A 27,712-nucleotide genomic window follows, 5' to 3' on the forward strand; every position below is an offset into this window, starting at 1 on the left:
GTCAGTAAATGGTAACAGAAGTATGAAACTTGGAACTCAACCTCTAATATCTAAACTAGTAAAATTAATCTAGCTAGATAGATAATGGATGACAGTAGTTATTTACAGCAGCTAATAAATTTTAGGAACAATCAAATCCAATCAAAGTGAGTTTTTTTTTTTTTAATTATTTTTACTTACTTATTTATTTATTTATTTTTGCCTGTGTTGGGTCCTCGTTTCTGTGCGAGGGCTCTCTCCAGTTGTGGCGAGCGGGGGCCACTCTTCATCGCAGTGTGCAGGCCTCTCACCGTCGCGGCCTCTCTTGTTGCGGAGCACAGGCTCCAGACGCGCAGGCTCAGTAGTTGTGGCTCACGGGCCCAGTTGCTCCACGGCATGTGGGATCCCCCCAGACCAGGGCTCGAACCCGTGTCCCCCGCATTAGCAGGAAGACTCCCAACCACTGCGCCACCAGGGAAGCCCGAGTTTCAGTTTTATGACTAGAATATGATTATATCCATGAAAAGGACTGTACCTATTATCTGAAAACCCCCCCACAAACTTCTGTATTAACAAAAGGGAGATAAACTGAGAATAAGAAGCAACAGGTGGGAGATATGCTAGAAAAACTGAACCAGATTCAGGGATACCAGGCACAGGACAAGGCAGGGATGAGATGCTGGAACGAAAATAGGATAATTAAGTGAGGCTTATTCCATCCCAGAGCAGATTACGCATTTCTCACCTGAAGAAACTAAGTAAAGAACATACTGTGGATACCACCAGCCTACAAGTGCTGACCAATCACACAGAGCTACCAGGAAGCATTTTAGTGCCTCATTCTTAAATATGGATAGACACCCAATAAGCCCCAGAAATATGACTAAAATCTCCAATGTGAAAGACCAAAGTAATAAAACGGACCAAAAGATATTAAAGAAAACACAGATAATACAGAGGACAAGAGAAAACATTAGAGACTGTAATTAGCATTTTTAAAGAGATAAGACAGGAACGTTATAAAAAGTAATATTCACAAAGCAAAAAGATTAAAAATAAAATAGCCAAAATTCAGTAAAGAAAAATAAAATGCCAAAGTTGAGTAAACAGCCCATAAGTGGAACTAAAAGTCAAAAAGTATACATATACTAAATAAAGACAAGTTTGTTATAAAATCAATTTCAAAGGTACAACTCACGTAATAAAGGCCCAGAAAAGGCCAGAGAAAAAAGTGGATATAATCAAAGGAAAAATACAAGAAAAATTCCCAGTTCTAAAGGACATAAATCTCCAGATTGAAAGGGCCCACCAGCACCAAGCACAATGATCAAGAAAACAACCTACAGTAGATGGACAAATCATGAAATTTCAGAATGCTGGAAATAAAGAGAATATCCTAAAATCTGAGAGAGAGAGAGAGGGAGAGAAGAAAGTTGGAATAATGATTTCAAAAGTCTTAGTAAAAATAATTTTCAATTTAGAATTCTATACCCAGCCAAGATTTTCGTCAAGCATGAAGTTACATATTCTTTCATCAAGAATAAAGACCAGTGGGACTTCCCTGGGGGTGCAGTGGGTAAGAATCCGCCTGCCAATGCAGGGGACACAGGCTCGAGCCCTGGTCCGAGAAGATCCCACATGCCACGGAGCAAATAAGCCCGTGCGCCACAACTACTGAGACTGCGTGCCACAACTACTGAAGCCAGTGCGTCTAGAGCCCGTGCTCCGCAACAAGAGAAGCCACCACAGTGAGAAGCCAGCGCACTGCAACGAAGTGTAGCCCCCGCTCTCCATAACTAGAGAAAGCCCATGCGCAGCAACAAAGACCCAACACAGCCAAAAATAAATAATGAATAAAATAAATAAATAAATAAAAACATAACCTTTAAAAAAAAAAAGGACCAGCAACATCACACAAAATTTACCTCCCATTCACCCTTTCTTTCTTAGGACCCCATCAAAATATGAGACTTAAGGAGGAAGACACAGAACGCAGAAAACATGACATTCACACAATACAAAGACAAAGGGAAGTCCCAGGACAATAGCTGTTCAACAGGTCTAGAGAGCAACCAGCCAGAGTAGAGACGACCATTACTCCCAGGAGAAATGTCTCTAGGAGACCACACACACACACACACACACAGAGATTAACAATCAAATTGTTAGATTACCTGACAAGTTTTACCATAGAAAATCAACTTAAGAGGTTACAGAAGGGTGTGAGAAGACTTGGCTATAAATTTTAATAAAATTTAGCAAATTTTAAAAACCAAAAAATTTAAATTGCTGGATATATAAAAAAAAAAGAAAAAGGAAATGTATCCATAATATATTATTACCATCGTATCAATACTATGCTCATCAGCAAACAATATTTGTTATAGTCATCACAATAAAAACATCAAATATGATTTAACCAAAAATTGAGATATAACTACATTGGGAGGTGCTTGCGGGGGGTGGTTAAGTGTACGAAAACTAAAATCCTCCTATTCCTTAATGGAAAAATCATTAGATAATGGCAAAAACTGATGATTCAAGAGACAGCAGTACATATTTCAAAAATTTAGAAATATGAAACTAATTATTAGAAAAACAGCTAAACTATTCAAAGTGGATGCCTTGAAAAAACAGGGAGTACGTAGGCCCAAAACACACGCACACCTCTCTCTTGCTTGCTCTCTCACTTTTCAAGAATCTGTGGGTATGCAACGTATAAACTTCTGATTGTCTTTTTTAAACTATGTATTATTTTTAAAAATGCACCCAAATTAAAATAATAGCAATGAAGATGGATATAAGTGGCACTAGATATATGGAGTGAGATGTGGATGGGGTAACAACTTTGAAAAAATAAAAACAAAACAAAATAATAACTCTAGAGTTCTGGCTTAGACAATAATATCCTTTTTTTATTAGACAATGATACCTAAAATTTATCTTTTAAATTAAATAATTTCTAAAGGTAATTTTACTAGATTAAAACAATGTCATTTCTACTTTTGACTCAAAATTAAAAGGTACTATGTGAATATAATGATTTGGGGATGGCATACAAAAGAAACAGTTTAATAAATTGGTGCTATTTTCTAACAAATTTTTAAAATGTAGTTTCCCCTTCTATACAAATAATTTCTTAGCATAGTGTTGTTTAATGCTTAGTAGTTCACCTAACATAAAACAAAATAAAAAAATCTTCCACCCTCCCAAATGTAACCAATTTTAAGAACTGATCTCTTTTCTAAACCTTACTTAAAAAAATATATACAGCATGCTCTAAGTGAAATAATTAAGAGTGTAATTCATAGTTTAGCATTTGCATATTGTGTCCCTCAGAGCCCTCATTTGTACTGTTTTTTCCATCTAAAATACCCTTCCTCCTTACCTTATACTGTCCATATTATTCAAGTATAGTAGAAAGAGCATGGACTTGACATCAAATTGAATAGTTCACTGCACCATTTCTAATGTAACGCTGGAGAAATTACTTGAATCTGTTTCCTCACCTAAAATATGGGTGTAATATCTACCTAATAGAAGTGGTAATGTAGATTTAGGGAAAAGCTGTATGAAGTATCTAACTTCAAGCAATACTCAACAAAATATTAATTCCCTACTCCTTCCCAACTCTTGGTTTAATTGTAACTCCTCGATAAACTATTAGACCCTGTTTTTCTTCCACCTTTTACTACACTGACAGCCTATGCCAGGCAATTCAGAAAACACTATATATAATCTCAAACTGCTATTTCTTAACGTGTCTTAACTGTACACGTGTAACTCCAAAGTAAGCTCCTTGAGAGTAAAGAACATATTTTCTTCTTCCTTTACATTTCCTTTTACACACAGTAGTCTACTAGATATGCAGTATGCACTTAACATATGGTAATCTAAGGGCTAAGGAACTAGGCAAAGTCAGGCAATGCCAAATTTAAAAAAATGAGAGACCCATGTATACTGATAATAAAGAAATTTATATCTACGTTAATACCATGGTCTTAATGCCATGTTGATACATAGGTCTTCCTCATTCTTTTTAACTGGGTACCGACACTGTCAATATATTCAAGATAGATGGTTGAGTAAAAAATTTTAAGGGCACATAACAGCATATATAGTATGATCTTATTTAGAAATAATTTATTTTTTTGTCTATGCATAGAAAAAAGTTTGTGATTATGTATACCAAACCGATAATAGTAGTTATCTCTGGAAATGAGGAAGAAACACTTCATTTCTACTTTACTGACATTTTTATTGTATGTAGTTCTTTTTTACTATGGTATTACTTTAAAAAATTTAAGTGTTCTTGTGTGTTTTTTTTAACGTGCCCACCTCTGTCTCTCTCACCTTTTCTCATGAAGCAAGGTTATCAGTACAAGACCCAAGTACACTAGTATCACTTGCAGCAGCAATACTTACTTTTTGGTTGAAAAGGGTTGTTGTTGTCCATCAAGCTGCAGAGTCACCTAAGCATTAACACATGACATCAATCAATTTTATGAGTCACTTTAAGTAACACCAAATATACTGAAACATGATACTTGGGATTCAGAAATCTTTGGGTCTAATTTCAATCTCCAGAAACTCACCATGTGACTCCAGACAAGGTAGCAAGTTAGGTCTTAGTTTTCTGCCCTATAAAATAAAGATACTTACTATTAGGGTGGATTTGTTAAATTAAATGTACACACATTAAATATTTTTCTCTACAAAAAGTTTACCTGTTGAGTTTGATATACACATGCTACTCACTTTCCATAACTGGTTCATTCCTGAATGAATGCAAATTTCGTAAATAAAATGCTGAATGTAATAAGCATTTATTATTTGAAGAAATCTGAAATTATTAAATTACAAATAGTTTTTGAAAGACACCCTTCTGTAAATGAGTAATCACCCTGTAATACATGCTTTAGTAAATCTGAATTTTGAAATGCTAAGTTAACATTAATCTTTAACTGTTGTTCCTTACATTTCAGAAATAAATTAATATTATAAAAAAACACATTCAAAGAAATTTTTAGGTTTTTTTTGTTTATCAACGCTAACTGAAAGGAACAGAAAATTAGTTGGATACATTTTATCATAGATTAACTCATTAAAAATAATTACTCATTGCCTTCTGTACTCAATGTAATGTGCTCAGTTCTAGGGAAAAAATTAAGATGAATAAATCATAGTCCTTGCCTTCAGAAGTTTACAATCTAATGTCTATGTTTCTTTGGGCTTTTTAAAAAGCTGTTATATTAAACATTTTCAAAAAAGCATTTAAATTGCTTTCTTTAAAACAGGAATTTCTGTTCTGAATTCTCATGCACATACATATTTTTTTACATACAAGATAAACATGCTTAAAAAACTATTTCAGCTATTTAAAAGTTAAAACTTAAACATCAATAATCTAAAGTATTAAGATAAATAGAGTTAACTGAGTTTCCACATTTGTCTTTATCCTCAGAGTAGCAAAAGCAAGCTTTCTTGCTTTTTCCAATTCCAAATCATTTAGACTGAAATAGATCAAAGGAAAAAAATGACTTTAACTCCAGAAGAAGTTACTGGTAAAAATGTTTGAATTACTATTACAAGAATCTCTAGTGAATTCTGTACTTAAGTAAATTCCCCTATTTCTGAGGTTTGGCTATTGAAACCTCTGAACTCAATTATTTGAATAGTTATTGCTTGTCCCTAAATGAGAATTAAGGTAATGCATATGTCAAGTAGATAAATACATGACAATTCTTGCTCAGCATTAAGGACCTACTGCTACGAAGAATACAGAACATTTTTTAAGAGTCACAACTGTACAGCATTTGAGACTCATATAGAATCCTTTTATTAAATGACCATATACAATATCTATTGGTACAAATACCCTAAATTGGTACTAAATGTTCAAGTAGTCTATATAAACAAGTCATATCCACTGCCCATGACTACAGCGGTACCTTTTGAGGCTGATAGCAGCCACCAAGGAGCCTCAATTGGTACATTCATAAACACTCTCAGATGCCATTAGAACCACAACTTCAGTCTAAAGCTGTGCTATCCAATAAGGTAGCTGAGGCCCCCCAAAACTAACAGTTCTGGTGGCAAGGCAAGGAATTCCATGGGACATTAAATTATCTGTTAGAGAAATGGAATATCTAGCAAAATATGCAAGAAGTATCTTAGAATCCCTGTAAGAGCAACTCCAGAGGGTCTCTAGGTTCTGCAACTCAGAGCTGGCACCAAAATAAGCGGAAAAGAACTCTCCACCTCAGCTATTGACAAGTAACTGACTAATTCCAAGTAACTGACTAATGAAAGACCTCTTCCAGCACAACCCAATCAGTTTTTGGAGACTGTGTGTATAAATAATTATAATTTACATATATATATTTTGTTTCAGCTTTTATACATCTAAAATTCAACTATCTTTTAAGAGTTAATTCTACAAAAATTTTTAAAAAAACATTAGAGGATTAAAATAGTTACAATAGTAAATTGTATGTTGTGTGTATTTTACCACAAAATAAAATATTTTAAAAAGTAATAGATACAATAAATATAACCATCCCACTAGGATGGTTATAACCAAAAAGACAGACAATAACAAGTGTTGGCAAGGATATGGAGAAACTGGAACCCTCATACACTGCTGGTAGGAGTATAAAATGGTGCAGACACTGTGGAAAACACTTTTGGCAATTCCTCACAAACTTAAAGTTACCATATGACCCAGGAATTCCACTCCTAGCAAGAGAAAATTGAACACATATGTCTACACAAAAACTTGTAGATGAAAGTTCACAGCAGTATTATTGATAACAGCAAAAAGTAAACAACCCAAATGCCTGATTAATGGAGAAACAAAATGTGATATATCTATACAATGGAATAATATTGTCATAGAAAGGAATGAAGTACTGATATATACTACAAAATGGATGGATGGACCTTGAGAACATTATACTAAATGAAAGAAACCAGTCAAAAAGACCACATACTGTATGATTTCATTTATATGAAATGTCCAGAAACGGCAAATCCATAAAGGCAGAAAGTAGAGTAGTGGCTGCTTAGGGCTGGGAGGGTTGCGGGAAAATAAGGAGGGACTTCTAATGGGTATGGGGTTTCTTTACGGGGTGACTAAAATGTTTTTTTTGGTTTTTAAAAAATTATTTATTTATTTATTTATTTATGGCTGCACGCGGGCTTTCTCTAGTTGCGGTGAGCGGGGGCTACTCTTTGTTGTGGTGTGCAGGCTTCTCACTGCGGTGGCTTCTCTTGCTGCAGAGCTCGGGCTCTAGGCGCTTGGGCTTCAGTAGTTGTGGCTCATGGGCTCTAGAGCACAGGCTCAGTAGCTATGGTGCACGGGCTTAGCTGCTCCACGGCATGTGGGATCTTCCCGGACAAGGGCTTGAACCCGTGTCCCCTGCATTGGCAGGCAGATTCTTAACCACTGCACCACCAGGGAAGTCCGAAAATGTTTTAAAATTGATTGTGGTGATGGTTGCACAACACTGTGAATGTACTAAAATCATTGAATTGTACATTGAATGGGTGAATTGTATGTTATGTGAATTATAGCTCAATAAAGCTGTTAAGCATATAATAAGCTGGTAGGATATAAGCCTGGTGGTGATGGAAGTCCCTATGTGGAGAAAGACTACCTAAGAAAGACGCCAACAAAGAGAATAGCAAAACCATAAGATTGTGGAGTAGAGAAAAAGAGGGTAGGACAGGGAGACATTCAGGTTCTTTTGCTACCATTTAAACACCTAAGCCATGCTTGGAGGCAAAGTAGCTACTAGAACTTTTCAGTTAAGAGAGAGAATAATTGTTCATTTCTGGTCAAACTACTTTGAGTTAAGTTTCTGGTATTTACATTCAAGATTAATAATACACTTTCCAACAAATTACCCCAACATTTTTGAAACTAACAGACCTCTGGGAAAATACTTATATTCCAGATGGTACAAGAAAGCTCTAAAACAATACATTGTTTTGCTATCTAAAAAATTAACATAAACATACTCCAAGAATCATCTGAATGACTACCTTATAACTAAGCTCAGTCACATAACTTCAGTACTCACATTTTTAAAAACTGAGATATAACTGACATACATTATATTAGTTTCAGGTGTACAGCACAATGATTTGATATATGTGCATACTGCAAAATGATCACCACAGTAAGTCTAGTTAACGTCCATCACCACATATAGTTACAATTTTTTTTCTTGTGATGAGAACTTTTAAGATCTACTCTCTTAGCAACCTTCAAATATACAATAGTCTTATTAAGTGTAGTCACCACACTATATTACATCCCCAGGACTTATTTTATAACTGGAAGTTTGTACCTTTTGACCACCTTCACCCAATTTTGTCCCCCCCCTCCCCCAACCACCAATCTGTTCTCTGTATCTATGAGGTGTGTGTGTGTGTTTTTAAAGATTCCACATACCAGTGAGATTATATGTTATTTGTCTTTCTTTGTCTGACTTAGCATAATGCCCTAAAGGTCCATCCATGTTGTCGCAAATGGCAGGATTTCCTTCTTTTTTATGGCTGAATAGTATTCCACATTTTCTTTATTTGTTCATCCAAAGATGGACACTTAGGTTTTCCCATGTCTTGGCTATTACAATAATATTATAACATTATATTACAATAATGCTGCAATGAACATGGCGGTGCAGATATCTTTTTGAGTTAGTGTTTTTGTTTCCTCTGGATAAATACTCAGAAGAGGAACTGTTGGATCATACCACTACTCATGTTTTTGTCTGTATTTACTACTGCATTGTCATCAAGTACTATCACTTTTACTGCTGCTGGCTAATAATAAAAGAACAGAGGGAGGGAATATCTAAATGATGCATTTGTACTAAATGCAAGGAAAATGACAGTATTTATGGTTAGCCAGAGAAATGAAGGTATTGATAAAGTTTAAACAGAAAAATCTTGCTACTGTTTAGATAGATATGAATCATGGATATGAAAAACTCAAAAAAAGTAGTCAGTGACTTTGTTTCACCAAAATACGTTATTCAATGTATTAAAGTTGATTCGAATGGCATTGATTTTGCAGTTTTGAATATTTTGTTTTATGACTGTACAAGAACTCTAAGAATATTTAAACATTTTAAGTAAGAGGGTGTCTGTGAAAATGTTTTCCTTGTAATAGGAATTAATTGGTACCGTACTCAAATCCAAGAAACACTGGATTATACCTTGGTTTCTTAGACAATTTCACTGGCACCTAAACAATTCAAACTCTCAAACCAGGTTTTGGGAACAAATCACATATAATTTAGAAGAAAAATATAGACTCATCATCTTTTCTTTGTCCAAGAAGTTTTTATATTGTGGAAATTTTTTATTTTTTTGAAAGCCTGAACACATGAAGTCCAGGTACATTTTGAGCAGATCTTTAATAACTCTATTTCCCCCCTAATATAAGTTTTCAACTTTTGTCTGTTGACTTTCATACTTCATCTATATGTAGAAAATAGCTAGTTGACGCTAAGATTTAAAATTCATCAGCATAATACTTTGCAAAGATTGTCTATATTTTAAAACATTTTAAAATTAGCTCTTGGGATGGACCACCCCTCTAATAAAATTTACTTTCTGCAAAGTAATTTTTAGATCATATGCAGGGTAAAGATTTTATCTATAAGATGTTTTTATTGTAATTGATATGTAAAAGATATAACCTGGAGAAAAGACAAATGCATAATTGGCCTTTCAAAGACAAACTATATAATAAATGTTTTAGTAAGTTTCGTAAGATATTCTTTAAAAAAATTATTTATTTATTTGGTTGCACCGTGTCTTAGTGGCGGCAGGTGGGCTCTTTAGTTGCGGCACGTGAACTCTTAGTTGCGGCATGCATGTGAGATCTAGCTCCCTGACCAGGGGTCGAACCAGGCCCCCTGCATTGGGAGCACGGAGTCTTATCCACTGTGCCACCAGGGAAGTCCCCTTCATAAGATATTCTATAATCACTAATTCCTAAAGTAACTTCAGGAAGTATATATTCTTAATTAATTCACATCTTATAGGAGTAAAACTGATCCACTGGGAAAATATCAAGTAAAAACATGGAGCACAATTATGGGAATACTGGACATAGGGGCTGAATAACTGAGTGGGAATTTGAAGTCTACCACTTTCTGGTTGCCAAACGTATAGGATATTTAACTGGCCTCTTTGAACTTAGTTTTTCTATCTGTAAAATGAAAACAGTAATACCTTCCTTGCAGCACTACTGGAAGGTTAAATGAAGCACATGAAAAATTACTGCACAATACTTTGCATTATTTTGCTCAACTTTTCCTTCTTTACTGAAAATCATACAAGTTGATGAATATAAGCACTAAAAAGAAACAAAATTCTAGTTCATGTATAGAACTGTTAAAATACTGTCACAAATAAAGAACACCAGATCAGTAGTTCTCAAACTTTTTTGGGCTCAGGTCCACTCTTCATTCTTACAACTTACTGAGGACCCCAATGAGCCTCCTGTTTATGTGGGTTATATCTATTGATACTTACCATATTAGAAATTGAAACTGAGAAAAAATTTAATATATATTAATTTATTTAAAGTAATAATAAGCCCATTACATGTCCATATAAATATTTTTAATTAAAATAACCAATTTCAAAAACAAAAAATTTAAGGAGAAGAATGACAATGATTTACATTTTTGCAAATGTCTTTAATATCTGTCTTAATAAAAGACAACTGGATTCCTTTATCAGCTTCTGGAATGTATTTTTTTGTTCTTCTAAGTATATACAAAGAAGTACACCATGTCTAAACACATTAAATATCTAATAAAACTGGTTTCACTATTTCTTTATTCTTATGTAAATTATTTCTAAAATGACTTAAAATATAAAAGATGAAATAAAAATTGTCTATTGGACCCAGATGGTACATAGGGATGACTACTTTTCCTGATATACTGAGTATTATTAAAAACACTCCTTAAGGGCTTCCCTGGTGGCGCAGTGGTTGAGAATCTGCCTGCTAATGCAGGGGACACAGGTTCGAGCCCTGGTCTGGGAAGATCCCACATGCCGCGGAGCAATTAGGCCCGTGAGCCACAACTACTGAGCCTGCGCTCCGCAACAAGAGAGGCCGCGATAGTGAGAGGCCTGCGCACCGTGATGAGGAGTGGCCCCCACTTGCCACAACTAGAGAAAGCCCTCGCACAGAAACGAAGACCCAACACAGCCATAAATAAATAAATAAATAAATAAAAAATTAAAAAAAACCCAAAACACTCCTTAAAAGAAAACTGCTTTGCAATGAACGAATTTAAAAAGTCTAGACACATGTTTGATACAAATTACTGAGTAAAACAAGTCTTCTGGGGTCATTATTTAAAACAACTTGACTGAAAATCATATATATTTTAAGTCCTTCTCTGAAGCAAGAAGAAAAAATATTCAGGGCTACGTATTTTAATTAGTCAATATGTCAAATATTTCTGATCTTTGAAAAGTCACTTTTGAAATAAAACACATTTTCAATATAAATTTCCAATATCCTATCTGTCACTAAAACTATGGGTTACTTTCTATTCACAAAAATTGCTGTTCATTTAGGTATTGCCCCTGTCCAATTGGTATAACAAGAACAACAGAAAAATTTGGGTATGGTTCTAAATGTCCTCTTGAATAAAGAAAACAAATTGGATAGAAGAGGAGGTACAGAATTATATATCCTTTCCCCTTACTCTCCTCTTCCACTAAGAAAGCTGATGCTGAGAAGTAAAACCCTGGACTGAAAAAATCAGATTGGACTAGAAAACTTAACTGGGGAAAAGGGGTTGAAGAGAAGAAGCTGAAATTTGGACCCCTTCAACGTAGAACTTTTTTCAACTTTTCAACATGCTTGGAAATAATAACAATATTATTTAAATACTAAAAAAGTTGAAAAGATATGAAATCTTTTAAAAATATTTTACTGAAGTATAGTCGATTTACAATGTTGTGTTGATATGAAGTCTTAAATATTTTAAGTATAAAGGAAAAGAGAATTGAAAAGTGTTACTTATATATTTTAGGTGAGTCTCCATGCTTATTCTCCTTGACCAACTCACTCTCATAAAAAATGAATCATAATATAGTGAACTGAGCATTGGGTGAGGAGTCAGAAGACCTAGGTTCGAGAATTGGTTCTATCACTCCTAGCCACATGACCTCGGTAAAGTCTCCTCCTTGAGGCTGTTTCCTCACCTAAACAGTTCTTTCAACACCCCACAGCCCACCTCAAAAGAGGTGATAGCCATGAAATATACAAATGCAAGATACAACTGCAGTGGGACTTGTACAAATGTTAAAACATCAAGGGCACACAGCCTTAATTTTATAAGCAACCCAGTGTCTTCATAGGCTTAGTAAAGTTTCTGCTTAAGGAGACAGTTTGAGTTTTCACTGTAACCCCCCCAAAGCAAGACACATCACAAATGCTAAGACCAGACTTCTGTAGTTAAAACTCTACTTGTTTGTTTTAATTTTATGTTTAATGGCACTAAAAGGCATTAAAAATCACAGTTCAAACCTGAAAATAATAAAAGCAAAATATAAGTTCACAGATTAAAAAATCTTTGCAAACAAAGAGAACTCCTTGGATGTAGACCCCCTGTGCTTGTAGAAGCTGGTTCACTTGACATTTTCTCCTCTGATTTCTCCTTTTTAAAAAAAGCATTAAAACTTGACATAAGTTAAGAGGAACTCCCTCCGTGTCTAGAGAAGGATAAAACCTCAGAATGAGATAATTTTTTCCGTCTCAAAGTAAAACCTGCAAAGATCACTGTTAAAAAACTGTGTCTCTAACTCCACGTTTCTCCTCAGGGCTCTTCTCCTCTAGACAATAACGGAATGGAGCACGATTTCTATGACGTTGGAGCGAAGTCCCTTTGGCAAGAACAAGGGTGTGAGCACTGAATGACCAGTAACCTGAGTGTGTGTGTGTGTGTGGGGGGTGGAATCAGGACAGAAAGGAGGGGCCCAAGAGGCCCTGAGGCCAGAAAGTTCGGAACCCTCTCTGGTCTCTATTCCCATGACTGAAGAGCCGTGGGGATGGGCGGGTCTCGCCAAACATCGGCATCATATATACAAAAGACCAAAGGGAGTTGCCTCCAGAAAGAAAAGCCAAAACCAGGCTGGGACCAACCGACACATAGGCCCCGGAAGGTGAGGAGGCAGCAGTGGCAACCCGGGCGGCCCCGGCCCTCAGGCCGCCAAACGCCAAACGCTGCCACCAACCAACTACCTTTCCGAGATGCCTCCCCCCGCCCGGCTGGTGCAAGATGGTGGCCCACCCGCCACCGCGCCGCCAAGTCCGTCCCCTCCCCCGCGCCCTGGGCCATCCTGGCGACGCACGCCAGCATCCAGACCCTCGACCTGCAGTCCTCACGGCCGGGCCACCTCAGCTGCCCTCAGAGTACGGTGGCCATAGCCTCGCGGGAGAGCCCCTGCCTGCTTCCGCGCGGCGCAGGCGGGGGCGGGGGGCACTTACCGCGAGCGGAGCAGGTCGGCCTGACTGGAACTCGGAGGAGGAGAAAGAGGAGGAGGAAAGGGAGGAGCGTGAAAACACTAGGCGGCGACCACAGCCACAGCCTGGGGCGACTCTCAGCGCGGAATGAGCGCCTTAGAAGAGGGCAGAAATATATAGCTACGCGCGCTGATTCATGGGTAGACGCCAGCTTCTCCCCCGCCCCCCAAACATCCGGGTTTCTTTTTCTAACTGACCAGGGAGGGCGGGCGCCGACATGTGCGCGGCCTTACACATTCTCGAAGGCGGCGGTGCTCTGCCTGCGGGTGGTGGGCTGTGGGCCACATTCCGCGGGTCAGGGCGAGGGTCTGGGCTGATGCCTATCTCCTCGGCCAGACCACTGTCTAGCCCATGTTGCAATCCCGAAATCAGGGCTACACATGAAATGTGAGCACATGGAAACGTGAATTCTGGGTCCTCCCAGTGTTTAAGGGCTAGAAGCACCAATTAAAAAAAAAAATACTGTACCCAAGAGGTGAAGACATAAATCAGATGAGTAAAAGGAATAAAAATCAGGTTATTTTAAATAATTGGTTAATTTTACTAAATTTGTTTTTAAAAATATGATTTTGGTTGCATCTCTGTTATTCCTAACCCGGTCATATAGTCGTCTATAATAGTTATTAAAATGTTAAGAAAAAAATACATTTACAAGAAAAACACTTGCAAGATACTGCTTGCACAAACATATTCTAAACCATGTGTAATAAACAGTATAGAAAATTTTCTCTCCCAACTTTCCTCACAAGGTCTATGGCACTAGTGTTCCTCCTCTCAAGACTTAAAATCTTGCCTCAGTAGTTCCTTAACACACATGTAAGTTCAATCAGCCACTGAACTCTACCAATTCTTCTATTTGAGCTAGTTTCTTCTTTCTCACCTATACTGCTCTTTGCTACTGGCCCTGATAGACAGAGAATAATCAAAATAACAAACATGGAAAGTTTAAAGTTCAAAAATCTTAAAGTATTCATAGATTGCTCCCCACTTCTGGACAGGCTGATAAGAAAGCCCAGCTCCCTCTTCCATGTTGTCAGTAGCAAACTTAAAACTAGCAAATTTACAGTCCTGGCGCCTTCACCCTCGTGGGAAATTTCAAACTCGCAACTCTCCAGCCTGACTCCTCCTTTGGTACAGGTGGGAAATTTAAAACTTGCAAACCAATAGCTAATGAGGGAGTGCTTTCCCCCAGTCCCCTGCCTAAAGACTATAAAGGCCCAACGCACTCCCTCTGCCTCTCTCTCAAGACAGTCCTAACCATTTTGGCCCCCCTGCTTTCCGTGGGGGGGTCCCTTGAATAATAAAATTTCTCTCAAATTCTGTGTATAGTGTCATGAGCCTGCACATCTGAACTAAAATCAGGAGGAGGGAGAGTCAATCTGCCTCAGAGGGAGGACCAGAAATTGTTTATAAAACAAACCAAAATTCCAATCCAATTTATTCTTTTTTCAGGAAAAATGTAACAGCCAAGAAGACTGGAAAACTCTGGTCAGCAAATTTTCTTTCAAAAGGAAATGTACCTGAGAAGCCAAATTATAATAAAAAGGATGCCTGGTGAGAATGGAATCAGCACAAGGGAAATTGTTTGGATGATTTTGACTACTCTATCCTTAAAACTCCTCCCCAAGCTTCTAGGAAACCACTCTTTTGGTTCTCTTGACTTAACTGACCACGTGTTCTTTTTTTTTTCCAGGACCACCATTCACCAGGCTTTACTCCTGTATAGCCTTTTGTGGGCAATTTTTAATTGAGATAAGTTAACATAAAAATACACCATTTTAAAGTGTAAATACAGTGATTTCTAATATACTCACAATATTGTGTAACCATCTCCACTGTTTAATCAGAACATTTCCATCATCCCCCAAAAGAAACCCCATACTTGTTAATAGCCACTCCCAATTCCCTCCTACCCACACCCTGTGGCCTTTTTTAACCAGTGGAGGGAAATAGAATCAAGGGTATCCCACAAAAGATGCAACACTCACATGTTTTTCTACTTGAGTTTGGAATAACTTTTTATCATCTTTTTATCAATTTTGTGTCTCTACAGATCTGCCTGTTCTGGACATTGCACATAAACAGGATCACAGTATGCAGCTTTTTGTGTCTAGCTTCTTTCACTTACCATAATGTTTTTGAGGTAGGTTCATCTATGTAGTATAGCATGTATCAGTAGTTCATTCCATTTTTATGGCTGCATAATATTTTATTGTATAGATATACCAATTTTTGTTTATCCATTCTTCAGCTGATGGATATTTGGGTTATTTCCACTTTTTGGCTATTACAAATAATACAGCTGTGAACATTGGTGTACAAGACTTAAAAAAACAGCTTTATTGAGATATAGTTCTCTATTGAGATACAGACATATATTCAAATGAAGATAAAAAATTATTCCAAACTCAAGTAGAAAAACATGTGAGTGTTGCATCTTTTGTGGGATACCCTTGATTCCATTTCCCTCCACTGGTTAAAAAAAGGCCATTTCTAAGCAAAACGGTGACACTGTGAAACAAGTTTGTCTGCTACTCCTTTTCCTTCTTCCCTTTCCATGTTTCTTCCCCTACTGCCAACACACTCCAGTTCCCTGGAAATTCATGATGCCTTTGTGTGTTTATGATACCTACCTGAGCTTGCCTTCTCCAGAAAGTGTCTCATTCTATTTCTTTTTATTCTTATCTCTTGCCCTTATTTTTCTCTGAAACCTTACTTATCTCTAGCATAACCCTCAGAGACTTGCTCTTTGCTAGGTAGCTATTGTAACTGACTGACCTGGGCTAATGGACTGGTTTTGCTCCTAAAGAGTGGTTGCACACAGAAAAGTATGGCAAATTTTAACCCTTGAAAGTTGGCCATGGTAGGAAAATGACTAATCAGGGCTCATTGGTTCTAGGAGAACTGATTTACCAACACAACACTGATTAAATTCTGTGGTTTCAATGCCTGTGGCCCAGTGCTTAACTAAGAGGTGCCTCAGGAAGCGCCTCATCTTCTTTTTAACCAAAGGAGCAACTCCATGTTTATATTTTGAACTCCTACCTAATATTTATGTGAAGAAAAGTTTCCACTGATATAAAATAAATAATAAACATTTGAAAACTACTGTTCTAGGCCAACCAACTAATTTTGAAGATGAGTCAATAGAAAATTAGAACGGTTAAAAAGAGTTGTCCAATATCACACAAAGGACAAGAGAAAAATGGCAGGGCAAGTACTAGAACCTAGGTTTCCCTATTCCCAGTCTAATGCTCTTCCTATTTTTACTCAATGGTTCCACATTAAAACTTCCCTGTTTTGTTTCTCATCCCATGAAAAAAACAAAGATGTCAAGCAGTATATCTGATAGACTAACCAAAGTTCCCAGTAATGTATGCTGATTATGAGTGGGGCCTTCTAGAGAAAATGCCCTCTCAGATCATTTTAGTGAATGGAAGAAACTGAATGCAAGAAAGAAAGGAGAAGTAGCAGTAGAGGCACTGGGTATATAGTAATGATTACAATTGTAATAAAAAAATTATAAAAAATTATATAGCACTTAGTGTGTGCCAAGCACTGTTCTCAGTACTTTATAATATTAATTATTCAATACAACAATTCTATCGGGAAAGTACTCTTTTTATCATCCCCATTTACAGATGGCACAAAGATGGTAAGTACTTTGTTTGCAGTCGTACAACTAGAAAGTGATAAAGCCAGGATTTGAACCCAGGCATTCCTGCTCTAGCATCTGGAATCTAAGCCATTAGACTGACTTATCTCTTTAGATGTTCAATAAATATATGTTGAATGAATGAATGACTGACTAGATAGTAGATACTGGGATCAGAGATTCTGGGGGACATATCAAATAACGGGAATATCAAACAATGCTGCCTTCATGTAGAATAAGTGCAATAGAGTAAGTCGAATGAATCTTTTATTAAGAAAAAGTCACTCTTGTCATAAATTTTGGTGGGAAAAAACATGTTTAATCAACTAGGCCTCTAAGATTCTAGTTAAGCCTTTCTATGCCCTAGCTCATTTTATAAGGCTAGTATAGCCTTAATACCAAAACAGGAAAAAGATATTATAAAAAAGAAAATCACAGATCAATATCCTTCAGAAATATAAAGGCAAAAATCCTTAACAAAACATTACCAAATAAAACAGTATATAAAAAGAGTCATACTTGAAGGCTAAGTAGGGTTTATTCCAGAATGCAAGGTTAATTTAACATCCAAAATCAACCAATGTAATTCACCATATTAACAGGGTAAAGGAGAAAATCTATACAGTCATTTCAATAAATGTAGAAGGAGCACGTGACAAAATCCAATGTCCATTCATAATTAAAATTTTCAGAAAATTAGAAATAGTAAAGCACTTCCTCAAATGAATAAAGGCCATCTATAAAACACCTACAGCTAGCATCATTATTAATGGTGAAGGACTGAATTGTTCTTTCTTAAGATGGGAACAAGGCAAGGATGCCACTATCATCACTTATATTCAACATGGTACTGGAGGTCCTAGCCACTGCAAAAAGAAAGAAAAATAAATGGAAGGCATTAAGATAAAAAAAATCCCTATTTGTAGATGATATGATTATTAATGTAGAAAATCCCAGAGAACCTAGAAAACAAATATTAGAACCAACGGGTGAATTTAGCAAGGTCACAGGATATAGGGTTAACATAGAAAATCAACTGCATCCTTATATACCAACAGTAAATGATTGGAAAATGAAACTCAAGGGTTTCCTGGTGGCGCAGTGGTTGAGAATCTGCCTGCCAATGCAGGGTTCGGGCCCTGGTCTGGGAAGATCCCACATGCCGCGGAGCAACTCGGCCCGTGAGCCACAATTACTGAGCCTGCGCATCTGGAGCCTGTGCTCCGCAACAAGAGAGGCAGCGATAGTGAAAGGCCCGCGCACCGCGATGAAGAGTGGCCCCCGCTTGCCACAACTAGAGAAAGCCCTCGCACAGAAACGAAGACCCAACACAGCCATAAATAAATAAATAAATAAATAGAAAATTTTAAAAAAAAGTTTAAAAAAAATGAAACTCAAAAAACAAGTCTATTTACAATAGCACTAAAATATAAAATATTTATAAATAAATCTAATTAAATTCCTCTACGTGGAAATTACAGAGTTGAGAGAAATTAAAGAATACCTAATACAGAAATATAGCATGATTCAATATTGTTAATGTGATAATTCTCCCCAAATCTATAGGTATAACACAAACAAAACTCCAGCAAGCTTTTTTTTTTTTAATGCTTAAAATACACCATTGAGAAAAAGAAAAGGCAAGCCAGATACTGGGAAAAAATATTCACAATACATACATCAAAGGACTTATATCCAGAATATACACACAGACATACACACACTCAATAATAAGAAAACAAAACAATAATGGGCAAAAGATTTGAACATACACTTGACAAAAAGAAGACATATATATATATATATATATAAATGGCCAATAAGGTCATGAAAAAATACTTGATGTCACTAGTCATCAGGGAAAGGAAATTAAAAGCCACACTGGTGGTGCAGTGGATAAGACTCCGTGCTCCCAATGCAGGGGGCCCGGGTTTGATCCTTGGTCAGGGAACTAGATCCCATATGCATGCCACAACTAAGGAGCCCGCCTGCCGCAATTAAGGAGCCCACGTGCTACAACTAAGAAGCTGGCAAGCCACAACCAAGGAGCCCTGGAGCTGCAACTAAGGAGCCTGCCTGTGACAACTAAGACCCGGCACAACCAAATAAATTAAAACAACAACAACAAAACTGACCATACCAAGTGTTAGCAAGGATGTGGAACAACTGGAAATCTTATACTCTGCTGGTGGGAATATAATATGGTACAAACACTTTGGAAAACAGTTTGACAGTTTCTGAAAATTTTAAACATAAACCTACCATATGACCTAGCAACTCCACTTCTAGCTATTCACCTATGAGAAGTGAAAACATATGTTCATATTAAGACTTGTACACAAATGTTCATAGCAGTTCTATTTGTAATAGCTAAAACTGGGAACAACCCAAATGTCTATCAACAGATGGATAAACAAATTGTGGTATACAATGGAAATTGGGGTGTACCTATAAAATGGAATACAGCAATAAAAAGGAACAATTATTAACACAAGGAACAATATATATGCATCTTAAAATCATCAAGCTTTGTGAAAGAAGCCATTAAAAAAGTGCATAGTGTGTGATTCCATTTGTTTAGAATCCTAGAAATGCAAAGTAATCTATAATGACAGAATGCACAGAATCGGTGAGTACTTGAGTTGGGGATGGAAGGAGAGATTCACAAGGCTGAGGCACGAGAAAACTTTTGGGAATGATGGAAATGTTTTATATTTTTCTTTTTTCCCGTTGAACTTATATTTCCATTCCACTTCTCTACAGAATTTTATCCTAATAAAATATATTTCTATTTTTGAAAGTCTTTAATTAAACATCCTCGAATACTTCTATGCAATAAAATCAGAGGCATATTCTTAATCTGATAAATTTTAGGGAAGAATTCAAAATGAAGCAGAGAATCTGGAAATTCTAGTTTAAAGATGATGGACTATAACATTCATTTGGCATTTACTACGTTAAATTACTACATAACTTATTATCTATATGCCTTATTTGACTAGATAATTAGTTCGTTGAAGGCAGGGATGCATCTCAGATCTTCTATAGCACAAGACCTGTATAGCATACAGTAGATGGCTCATTGATTTATTTTCTTATTCATCCATGCAACAAAGATTTCTTGAGCATTTGTATATAAGGTGCTTACCAGGCCTTGGGCATATAATGAAGGGTACATGCAGGGCTCAGTAAATTCCTCTTGATAACTGATTGATAACTAATTATTAGGTACATTTCAGAAAGGGTGTAATTCTCTTTTCTCCTGTAAGTACAGGTGCATCACAGGTCCTATTAACCCTGTTGTAAAATCAAGGACTCTAAGACACAGAGATTAAGTGACTCACTTAGGGTCATGCGCTTCATTGTGAGTGAAGCAAAGATTAAGACCCTTACAGATTCTTTCCTGAAGCAAGGTGCTAGAGGAATTCATTCAGATTGACTGGGGTTCACATTTCATTTAAACGCTCTCATTTCACTTCTGCTACATCCACCTTCTCAGACTCATATTTCTGAATTGCTTTACTTCCACTTTAGACACTGTCAGGATAAATTAGACACCAAGGGTCCATGATATCCTCAGAAGCAGAACTGCTATATAACAAAGGAGTTTTGTATTTCTATATAGTGTAGCACTTTTTTGGAGATTTTTTTCCTAAGAGCAAAAATGGAAATGATAACTTGGGTGAATTTTGAAGCATAAAAAAAGAAAATAAATTTTTACTTTACTACATATCCTCCAGCAAATGCAGCCAAAGGAGTGTAAGTAATAGTAAATATTTTATCGCCTGACAATGCATCTACAAATCGTTCTGCTGAATAATCTGATAGATTCCTGACGATGAGCAGAGAAAGGAGAATGACTCTGATACATAAACTTGGATCAGATATAGGCTCCACTTTTGCTGTTATCATCCATCCATGGCCTAGCCCACTCAGTTGACATGGCATATTGTTAATAAAGCATTAGTACCACAAGTACATTGCCCTACACCGTGTTTATCTTGTTGGAAACTGTAATTGTGTGAAACAATGGCCTCAGTGAAAACCGTAATATGTTATGAATTATATAAAGATCAAAATAATTTAGACTAATAATAGTAGTTGTTTGTGAAGGATAAAAACATGGGTTATACTGTGTAGAGTTTACAACTCAGCATTGCTCTTAGGTTTTGTTTCCATTCTAGTCCCTGTGAGACAGCCATGAATTTCAAGCCAAGCCTTGTGGGAGAAACAAAGTTCCCGGACCAGAATGTGAGCTCCATGAAGGTGGGGAACCTGATTTATTTAGCAATATCTTCCTAGCACATTGTTCTTAGAACAGAGTTTACTATTTGTTGAATGAATAAATGCATAAATGGGAGTGTAAAAAGAAAACCAACTTTCAGTTTCAAGCTAAGTCATTCTCTGATTTCCTCCAGGATGAGACACAGAAAATTAGAGTGAACCCAATCTCCAGGGGACTGTGGCTGGTGGGGGTGCAAGGGAGCTGAGGATACCACGTGGCACTCCTACATCCCAGAGTGGGACAGAGAATCCTTGCGTATAGAATCTTGGTAGGAAACAATAGAGCATGCTCTTGGCTCTTGCCTCCCTGTCCCCACTCCCGCCCCACCTCATAGAGTTTGAAAGAGTTCTTGCATCTTTAAATTCGGATTCCTCTGGCACAAAGAAAAGGGCTTCAGATCTCGCCTGATTCTCACTAATATAGTGCCAGGTGGAAAAGCCTGCAGATGTGGTTCAGGGATCACTGTAAGGGGCTAGAAAAAGAGCAAGGTCAAGGATCAATCAGGTAGACTGATAGAGGGTCAGGTTTTGAAATGGATGGGAATTACCTCTCTGAGATAGTACAGAATCTGGGTGAAGACAGAACAATTCAGAGGTGATTAAAAGGGAGCAGATACAGAAACATTTTGCAGTAGAAGGGAGTATGTACAAACATTTTGAAGTAGAGGAGAGGGAAGGTGAAGGAACTTGTTGGGGCCTAAGCCACAGACACCTTTCCTTACTTCTTTCTCGTAAAATTTCATGTTTGAGCCTACTCTGCCACATCTTCTGGGAAGGTGATTTTCCTCCTCAGCATGAGAGATGGATTATGAGTATTGTCATTACCTTGACAAGCAATGAGTTTAGCATGGGTGTATGACACAATTTTGCCCAGTGGAACCCAGGGCAATTCTGCTATAGGGCTCCTGAAAGGGTTTTTCTTCCTTTGGAGAGAGAGAGAGAGAGAGCGAGAGAGAGAGAGCGAGAGAGAGTGAGAGAGAGCGAGAGAGAGAGAGCGAGAGAGAGCGAGAGAGAGAGAGAGAGAGAGAGAGAGAGAGAGAGAGAGGGAGGGAGGGAATATGAATATCACAACTATGGGAGGCAATATCCCTGCTCTTTGCTGGATGCCCCCATTTGCATCTGACATCAAGGAATGCTGAAGCCATGGTGTAGCCTTGCCAGGAAGTGCCAGGAAATATACCATCATGCTGAGGATGGCAGAGCAGGAAGAAGAAATCCACTTGGGTCTTCGATGACATACTTGAGCTACCCAATTAACCAATCTTGGAACCATCTTCCCCCAAACTTATTTTATGAGATAATACATTTCTTTATTTTTAAAAAGTCACTTCTGGGGACTTCTCTGGTGGTTCAGTGGTTAAGAATCCACCTTCCAATGCAGGGGACGCGGGTTGGATCCCTGGTCGGGGAACTAAGATCTCACATGCCTCGGGGCAACTAAGCCTGTGCACTCTGGAGCCTGTGCATCACAACTAGAGAAAAGACCACTGTGCCACAAGGAGAAGATTCCGCATGCCACAACAAAGATCCCACGTGCCGCAACTAAGACCTGACAAGGCCAAATAAATAAATAAATATTAAAAAAAAGATTTATCAGAACACAGCCATTAAAAAAAAAGTCACTTCTAGTGAGGTATTCTGTTGCACTTGTACTGATGCCTTCCTTGATCCTTTGGAGTAAAGTAAGAAGTGAGAGCATGTGTGATAAATATGAGGTGTGGGATTTGAAAAGTTTGAAACAGATATTTCAGCTTTCACCTTGGCCCCCCTTCCCACACACCATCCCTACCCCACCTCCCACTGGACTCAGACTAGGGCCAGGAAGCACAGGACTGGAGTCAGAGGATCTCTCTCTTTTGATGACATGGGCTTTGCTTTTGGCTCAAGCTTATTGTGTTTGGCTCCTTCTTCCTTCAGGACATGTTCTCTCCCAGGAGGCTCCTCAGTCACTGAGGTAATCGGACATATCTGAACCCCAAATCACAGCTTAGGCTCAAGTGGGGGACCTCAACTTCAGCACCATTTTGTGCATTATCTAGAATGCTCTGCTGACTTTGAGCATGAATAGAGTGAATGAAAACAGCCCAGACTCAGGGCTGGGAACTGGCATAGGCTTGAGAGAAGGTCAGAGTACGCAGGAAGGAGCATGGCTCCACTAGGTTATAACGTCTATGAAGGCCACATACCACACAGCCCAGAATGCTGCATGTACAGAGTTAGTGCTCAACAGATGTGTACTGAATTTATCTGAAGTTGATTGGTTTCTAAACTGAAGGTCAAAAGGCTTCTTTCTACTGAATCTTCATTCAGAGTGCCTTTTACCTGCCACTCCCTTCCCTCCCAAAAAAGAAACCTTCAGTATTTTCACCTCAGATATCTGTTTATTTTATGACATTATTTGTGAAATAGGGAAGGATAAGAATAGTCTAACTTAATTTATGAGAAAGCAGCAAAGACACAAAGACTTGATCTAACTTGGCCAAGGTCCCAGAGGGTGTCTGTGGCCAAGCTGGGATCGCCCACTAAGTCCTCAGGCTCTCAAGCCATTGTACTGATGTCCCTGTACGTACTTTTTTTTACTTTATTGGAGTACAGTTGACTTACAATGTTGTGTTAGTTTCAGTTGTATAGTGAACTGATTCAATTACAAATATACATATATTTTCCTTTTTTTCTAGATTCTTTTCCCATATAGGTTACTACAGAATACTGAGTAGAATTCCCTGTGCTATCTACTAGGTCCTTGCTGGTTGTCTATTACATATATAGTAGTGTGTGTATGTTAATCCCAAGCTCCTAATTTATCCCTCCCACCCACATTTCCCCTTTGGTAACCATAAGTCTGTTTCTGAAATCTGTGCAGACAAGCAGATTAAAATTTTACTGAGCTCTGCCCACCAGAGTAACACCCAGCTCTACCCACCACCAGTCCCTCCCATCAGGAAACTTCCACAAGCCTCTTAGATAGCCTCATACACGAAAGAGTAGACAGCAGAATCAAGAAGAACTAGAATCCTGCAGACTCCGGAAAAAAAGGCACATTCAAGGACCTAGAAGAACTAAAGAGCAAACAAACAATGAGGAACAACACAACAGATGAAATTAAAAATTCTCTAGAAAGAATCAACAGCAGAATAACTGAGGCAGAAGAACGGATAAGTGACCTGGAAGATAAAATAGTGTAAATAAAGACTGCAGAGCAGAATAAAGAAAAAAGAATGAAAAGAAATGAGGACAGTCACAGAGACCTCTGGGACAACGTTAAACGCCCCAACATTCGAATTACAGGGGTCCCAGAAGAGGAAGAGAGAAAGAAAGAGACTGACAAAATATCTGAAGAGATTATAGTTGAAAACTTCTCTAATATGGGAAAGGAAATAGTTAATCAACTCCAGGAAGAGCAGAGAGTCCCATACAGGAAAAATCCAAGGGGAAACACGCCAAGACTCATATTAATAAAACTATCAAAAATTAAATACACAGAAAATATATTAAAAGCAGCAAGGGAAAAACAACAAATAACTCACAAGGGAATCCCCATAAGCTTAAAAGCTGATCTTTCAACAGAAACTCTGCAAGCCAGAAGGGAGTGGCAGGACATATTTAAAGTGATGAAGGAGAAAAACCTACAACCAAGATTACTCTACCCAGCAAGCTACCACCTTTTAATTCATTGTTTGCAAGCCCCTCTCTAGAAGCAGATATCTCTAACAGGTGAATGACGCACACTAGTTTATGCGTCACGCACTAGGTGGGTCAAATGACTAGGCTGTTAAAAAATATTAAATGACAAAGGAAACAATTATAAGGTCATCATCACTCACTTATAAATACTATTTCTTTAAAACATCTCAGTATTTAATTTATAATACAGACGAGTAACAGAAACTATCTAAACTCTTTCCCTCCAAATAGTGGACTGGTTAAATAAGAACTCGTACATCCATAAGATGCAGCCATTAAAAATCATCTTTTCCAGGTCTTCTTGGGGATATAGCTGACTCTAGGATTGAGCAGGAAATTACAATATGATTCTGGAACATCCTGTCATATCAGAAGTTAAATATCAAAGATCACTGGGTCATGCTAAAAAGGACTCAGGAAGCACAAAAGTTACCTGGGCTGGACCGGGAGGCCGGGTGCGCCGCGGCGCGGGGAACGGGCTCGAGGGCGCGTCCTCTGCTCGCTGCGCGGAGGCTCGGGCGTGGAGAGGAAGCCGCAGACGCGGGCCGCTCGCCGAGCTCCCCGCCCCCTTTTGCAGGAGCCACGGGCGCTCCTCGGAGCACACGCCCAGAGATGGCACGTGGCCAGGCTCGGCCGCCGCGGGACTTCAGGACCGTTGCTCGCCTCCACGGAGGGAGCGCCGCGGGACTTCAGGACCGTCCCGCCGCGGCTGCCTTCCCTATCCTGGCGCAGAGGCGCGCTCCCAGTCCGCCCGTCCTCTGCTCGCTGCGCGGAGGCGCGGGCGTGGAGAGGAAGCCGCAGAAGCGGGCCGCTCGCTGAGCTCCCCGCCCCCGTGTGCACGAGCCACGGGGCTCCGCTGAGCACACGCCCAGTAATGGCGCCCTGCCAGGCTCGGCCGCGGGGGAGGGGGCGCCACCTGACTCAGGACCCTCCTACCGCGGCTGCCTTCTCTAGCCAGGCGCAGAGGCGCGCTCCGAGTCCACGCCTCCAGACAGTGCCAATCGCTTGAGCCTTTAGATTTCCACTGCGATGTCCGCCTGGCTCTCTATCCCCCGCCCCTCCCAGACACAACGCCCCCCTCCCCCACCCCACCCCAGGGGGGGAGGGTGTTCCTACCTTCAGCCGCGTGGCTGACAGGGTCTCGGTGCTTCCTCCAGGTGTCACGCCTGTGCCTGTGAGGTGGGAGAGCCGAGTTCAGGACTCTGGTCCACCAGAGGCCTCCCGGCACTGATGTAAGGAATTAAAGATGATACAGATAGATACAGAGATATACCCGTGTCCTTGGATTGGAAGAATCAACATGGTGAAAATGACTATAGTACCCAAAGCAATCTACAGATTTAAGGCAATCCCTATCAAACAACCACTGTGATTTTTTCACAGAACTAGACCAAAAAATTTCACAATTTGTATGGAAACACAAAAGACCCCGAATAGCCCAAGTAATCTTGAGAGAGAAAAACAGAGCCGGAGGAATTAGGCTCCCTGACTTCAGACTGTACTACAAAGCTACAGTAATGAAGACAATATGCTACTGGCAGAAAAACAGAAATATAGATCAATGGAACAGGATAGAAAGCCCAGAGATAAACCCACGCACACATGATCACCTTATCTTTGATAAAGGAGGCAAGCATATACAGTGGAGAAAAGACAGCCTCTTCAATAAGTGGTGCTGGGAAAACTGGACAGGTCCATGTAATAGTATGAAATTAGAACACTCCCTGACACCATACACAAAAGTAAACTCAAAATGGATTACAGACCTAAATGTAAGGCCAGACACTATCAAACTCTTAGAGGAAAACATAGGCAGAACACTCTATGACATAAATCACAGCAAGATCCTTTTTGACCCAGCTCCTAGAGAAATGGACATAAAAACACAAATAAACAAATGGGACCTAATGAAACTTAAAAGCTTTTGCACAGCACAGGAAACCATAAACAAGACCAAAAGACAACCCTCAGAATGGGAGAAAATATTTGCAAATGAAGCAACTGACCAAGGATTAATCTCCAAGTTTTACAAGCAGCTCATGCAGCTCAGCAACAAAAAAACAAACAACCCAATCCAAAAATGGACAGAAGAGCTAAATAGACATTTCTCCAAAGAAGATATACAGATTGCCAACAGACACGTGAAAGAATGCTCAACATTATTAATCATTAGAGAAATGCAAATCAGAGCTACAATGAGATATCATCTCACACTGGTCAGAATGGCCATCATCAAAAAATCTAGAAACAATAAATGCTGGAGAGGGTGTGGAGAAAAGGGAACCCTCTTGCACTGTTGGTGGGAATGTAAATTGATACAGCCCCTATGGAGAACAGTATGGAGGTTCCTTAAAGAACTAAAATTAGAAGTACCATATGACCCAGCAATCCCACTACTGAGCATACACCCTGAGAAAACCATAATTCGAAAAGAGTCATGGACCACAATGTTCATTGCAGCACTCTTAACAATATCCAGGACATGGAGGCAACCTAAGTGTCCACTGACACATGAACGGATAAAGAAGATGTGGCACATA

General features: G+C 38.6%; 1 protein-coding gene across 9 annotated transcripts in view; it reads right to left on the bottom strand.

The window, feature by feature from the left end:
• Positions 1–16,722, bottom strand: part of ZNF280C (zinc finger protein 280C) — a 56,898-nt gene extending 40,176 nt beyond the window's left edge. For 5 of the 9 annotated variants that reach the window (XM_082445330.1, XM_082445328.1, XM_082445325.1 and 2 more), the window contains exons 1-3: positions 13,514–16,722; positions 4,575–4,620; positions 4,405–4,451 (exon numbers count right to left, since the gene is read on the bottom strand). In XM_082445330.1, the coding sequence (XP_082301456.1) occupies positions 4,405–4,435 (31 nt within the window). In that variant the 5' untranslated portion in view covers positions 4,436–4,451; positions 4,575–4,620; positions 13,514–16,722. The other 4 variants (XM_082445326.1, XM_082445323.1, XM_082445324.1 and 1 more) reach the window with 4 other exon arrangements.
• Between the last annotated feature and the right edge of the window lie 10,990 nt (positions 16,723–27,712).

Source organism: Balaenoptera physalus (assembly GCF_965194825.1).
Source record: "Balaenoptera physalus genome assembly, chromosome: X".
NCBI classification, from domain to species: Eukaryota; Metazoa; Chordata; class Mammalia; order Artiodactyla; family Balaenopteridae; genus Balaenoptera; species Balaenoptera physalus.